Here is a 4,207-nt window from a genome sequence, read left to right on the forward strand (position 1 = left end):
CAGGCTCATAAGGTCAAAAATTCTATCAGCCATTTATCGCTGCAGAAAACGCAGAACATAACTAAAAATATGTCCACTCCACACCAGTTTTCTCTCTTTGGGCCTGGGGAGGAGGGGGCGACGGGGCAGGAATTCTGGCTTATGACTTTTCCAGAAGTTCTCATTTCTGGCAAAACTGTCAGGTTTGAGCGAGCTGGTTTTCAGAGCTCCGGGGAGCTTTACTTCTGGAAAACCATTGACTGGATCGGTTTACTGGGGACGCTGATTGAAACCTGAGGGTTAATGGCAAAGATCAAGCAGATGACAGGAAAAAAGCACCGAGTCCCTGCTCTCGTTGAAATGGATTCCGAAGCCTGGGAAGGGACGCCGCTGGGCCCTCTAGACTAGCCTCGCAGGGGCCCGGCCGCCTCCTGCCGAACTGCCACCGAACAGAACCCACGCCCAGGAATCCGCCGAAGGGGACAGGAACAGCTAGTTCATTTTGCCGAAGGAGAGTGGGAGGGGAAATTCCGGCAAGCTCCGGCCCCGCCCGGTTCGGAGCAGCGGCAGGCGGGCAAGTGGTGGCGAAGGTGACTCTTCCCAACAACATGCCCTAGGAGGTCACGGCCGCGCGTGGCCCGCCGATCTGCGGTTCGGCCCCGCGCGCGCGCGCGCGCGCACGCGCGCAGTCGCCGTCCGGGCTTAAGGAACGCCTGTGGCCGGAGGGGCAGAAGAGAAAGCGGGGAAGGCGGCTTACTTCGTCTGGCCCGTCCGAGCCGGCGGCTTCTCCGGGAAGCGTCGGGGGCGGCGCGGGGAGCGCGGCGCTGCGGGCCAGGCCGGGGCCGGGGCCCCGCGCATCCTCTTCCGCGGGCCCGGCGCGCCCCGACAGGTGCGCGTCACGCGGGCCCGCGCCCGACGCGCGCTCGGGTTTCGCCTGCGTAGCTGCGGGTGACGAGCGGGGAGGGCGCGAGGACCGAGCCCAGCTCACCGTCCTCTCCCGGCCCAGGAGCGCAGCGGCCCTGGCGCGGCGCATAGTTTCATCACAGGCGAGGGGAGCGCGCGCGCGCGCGCGCGCAGGGGGGCCGAGCCCGGGTGCGCGCGGCGGAGGCGGAGGCGCAGGCGGAGGCGCGGGCGAGGCCACGCCCCCTGGCTCGGGGCTGCGGGTCTGGGGTGCTGGAGGAGGCGGAGCCTCCCGAAAGATGCCTTGGGTCCTGTGGATCCGCGGGACTTCGGAGGGAAATAGGCGGGCGAGTGGCTTGTCCCCCCTCCCACCCGCGGCCCTGCTGTCCTGCCCTGGGTTCTGTCGTGCATCGCAGGGGCTGCCTTCCGAGACACGAGTGTCCGAGGGAAGTGGCTGTGCTGTGCGCGACGTCTGGGAGCCTGGCTGCTGGCTCCTCGCCAGGATCCGGCACGAGCCGGGGGCCCTGGAACAGGCCGCCTGCCCTCGCCAGGGCCAGGCCTTGCTCTTCTCCGGCCGCAGAAAGAGCGTCTTGGAGCATCGCATTTTCAATGCCCGGAGGCAGTGATTTTGGGGTCGGAGAGCACGCGATGGCCATGCCGCCACCACGTGGCTTCCAGTCTCTGCTTCCACCTGTGTGACCTTGAAGACAGTAACTTGAGACTCGGTTTCTTCATCTGTGCGGTGGGGACAATGCGAGTACCCGCCTCAGGGGTTATGTGGCCTGTGACAAATACTCGGTGAATGGTAGCTGGCACCTGTGTGGCTTTATTAGCAAGCTAATAAGTGGGAATCGGCCCTGTCTGTGGGGTGACAGTGAGGCATATAAGTGACATAACCCGGTCAGCTGCCTCTCCCAGCACTCGGTGGATGGGGCGTCAGTCCCCTACCCCACTCATCCTTATCATGCAGTATCTGACCCTCACCCTGGCAACCTCATGCCCGCTTTTATCCCAGCCTTACAGTGCCCTCAGTGCCCCCAGTGGGGCCCCAGCTGCTAGAGAGACAGCAGCTCCTTCCTGCTTCTCCGCAGACTCTAAGTGACCTCAGGTTAATCAAGGTAGAGACAGTGCTACTCTGGCCAGCCAGACCACCCAGGACTACTTACTGGGTGTACATCACCCATCCGTAGTCTGTCCCTTCTCTAGACGCGCCTTCCTCCCACCCCAGATACAGGAGAATGCATGGCCATCTCTGCTGAAGACCGCTGGGCCACCCAACAGAGAGGACTCTGAACCAGAGAGAAAAAGCTTGGAGCGGCTTTTTGTTTCTTGAAGGTTCCAGCAGAGTAGAGGGTCGGGAACTAGCAGAGGGAACTTGGCAGTGGCCAGCAAGACCAAGTGGTGGTAACAGGCGTGATTACCACACAGGATGTTGGGCAAGAAGGTTCTAGGAAGGCTGGGGAGCCGAGGGGGCTGGGCCTCACTGTCACCAAGGCCAGAGCCATCTGGGGGCCTATAGTGGGCTACCGCGACTCAGGAAGGATTGGAGCCATCCTGGATGGGACCTGTGCAGAGGGTCAAGGAGCCAGGTACCCACCGGCCTGCCCCCACAACTGCAAGTGGGCAGGACGGTCTGGGCCGGGGCCAGCTCAACCGGATGGGGTGATGCCAGGACTCCTGTCTGGGAGCCCGTCCCAGGTTCTGTAACCCCGGGTGCACCGTGTACCCACACAACCATGTAAACCGTGGCCAAGGGAGGCACAGATGGGAGAAAGCGGGCGCCCAGAGGCTGAGATGAGCAGAGGGGACGCTTCCCAGATCTCTAGGCGGCCATCGCAAGGGTGATCTTCAGGTACCTTGAAGGCAATCTTTAAAAATATCCCAAAGCCGGTCAGTTGTAACCAGCTTACCAAGAAAATGTCTGTGCTCACTTAGGTGTTGGTGGGCTGGGGTGTGAGGAGGGACACGAAACGAGCCTAGGGTGTCACAACTGCTGCCGCCGATGGTGTTTCTTCCCCAACGTCACTGAGGCGTTGCCATTTTTCTGTCCTCTCTCACCTTCACGCTCACCTCGGTCTCCTCCCGACGCTACCTTCTCGTCTTACCTGGACCACTGCTTCGTTTTCTTTCCATCACACAGACAATCGGGTCTCATCCAGGTGTGAGAGTCTCGCCCCCTGAAAAACAAAGCTCTAGGACCTTGTCCATTTGGGCCTGGCGTTTGGCTTCAGCACAGTTGCTGACCTGAAGCTTTTCTCATTTCCGAGCCAACAGCAGACACCACAGGCCTTGTCCCTGGGGACCCGGTGTGCCCAAAACCCTCTCGAGGAAGCCAGAGACAGGAGTGGTGCTCCCCCGGGGGTCCTGTGACCTGAACTGTGTCTGTCGAGACAACCCAGGAGCTCTCTCTCTGAGCCCATTTTTCTGTCTTCCCAAACTGCAGGGTAGGCAGAAGTCAGGGGTAACTCAGCCTGCTTCACAGACATGGAAAGTGAGACCCACAGTGATGAATGACTCACAAGACATGTCTGTGGAGTTAGAAATAAAATCACGTTGCAGTTTCTATTTTCAGGCACCACTCACTATGTCAGCTCTGCTTCTTCAGTCTGCTTTTCGCAGGGAGTGGAGGGGGGAGAACAGGTGTCGTGGATTTTCAGCCATGAGCAGATCGTTCCCTCTCCAGCCATGAGAAAGCTCAGCACTCTATTTTTTTAAAGATTGGCTTCATAAAGTCTACATAAAGTAGCTATTGCATTGGTTTTCTATTGCTGCTGTAACAAGTGTGGCTTAAACCAGCAGCCTTCGACCTTTGGGGCATCGGGGACCGGTGCTCCTATGAGAACCTGACGCCTGATGATCTGAGGTGGAGCTGAGGCGGTGATGCTGGCGCCGGGGAGCGGCTGCGAATACAGATGAAGCTTCGCTCGCTCGCCGCTCACCTGCTGTGTGGCTTGGTTCCTAACAGGCCGCGGACCGGTATCAGTCCTCAGCCCAGGGGTTGGGAACCCCTGGCTTAAATAACATAATTATATTATCCTGTAGGTCAGAAGTCCCCCACAGGCCTTACTGGGCTAACACTGAGGAATTGCCGGGCTGCGTTCCTTTCTGGGGGAGCCCTTTTCTTGCTCAGTTGGGTGTTGGCAGAATTCGGTTCCTGGCGATTTCGGACTAAGATCTCTGCTGCCTTGCTGGCTGTCAGCAGAGGGCCATTCCCAGCTTCCAGAGGCCACCACATGCCCTGGCTTGTGGACTCCGACCTCCATCTTCAACAGAAGGTCAAATGCTTTGAGTCTCTCCTTCTTTTTCAGCTTCGTCTCTCTGTCCCAGC

At 59.6% G+C, this 4,207-nt stretch overlaps 1 protein-coding gene across 1 annotated transcript in view; it reads right to left on the minus strand.

Moving 5' to 3' along the window:
* Positions 1 to 1,005, minus strand: part of H6PD (hexose-6-phosphate dehydrogenase/glucose 1-dehydrogenase) — a 27,860-nt gene extending 26,855 nt beyond the window's left edge. The window contains exon 1 of the mRNA XM_011382617.2: positions 737 to 1,005. Within this exon, the coding sequence (XP_011380919.1) occupies positions 737 to 837 (101 nt within the window). The 5' untranslated portion in view covers positions 838 to 1,005. The remainder of the gene's footprint in view (positions 1 to 736) is intronic.
* Positions 1,006 to 4,207: the final 3,202 nt, after the last annotated feature.

Source organism: Pteropus vampyrus, unplaced genomic scaffold (genome assembly GCF_000151845.1).
Source record: "Pteropus vampyrus isolate Shadow unplaced genomic scaffold, Pvam_2.0 Scaffold484, whole genome shotgun sequence".
NCBI lineage: Eukaryota > Metazoa > Chordata > Mammalia > Chiroptera > Pteropodidae > Pteropus > Pteropus vampyrus.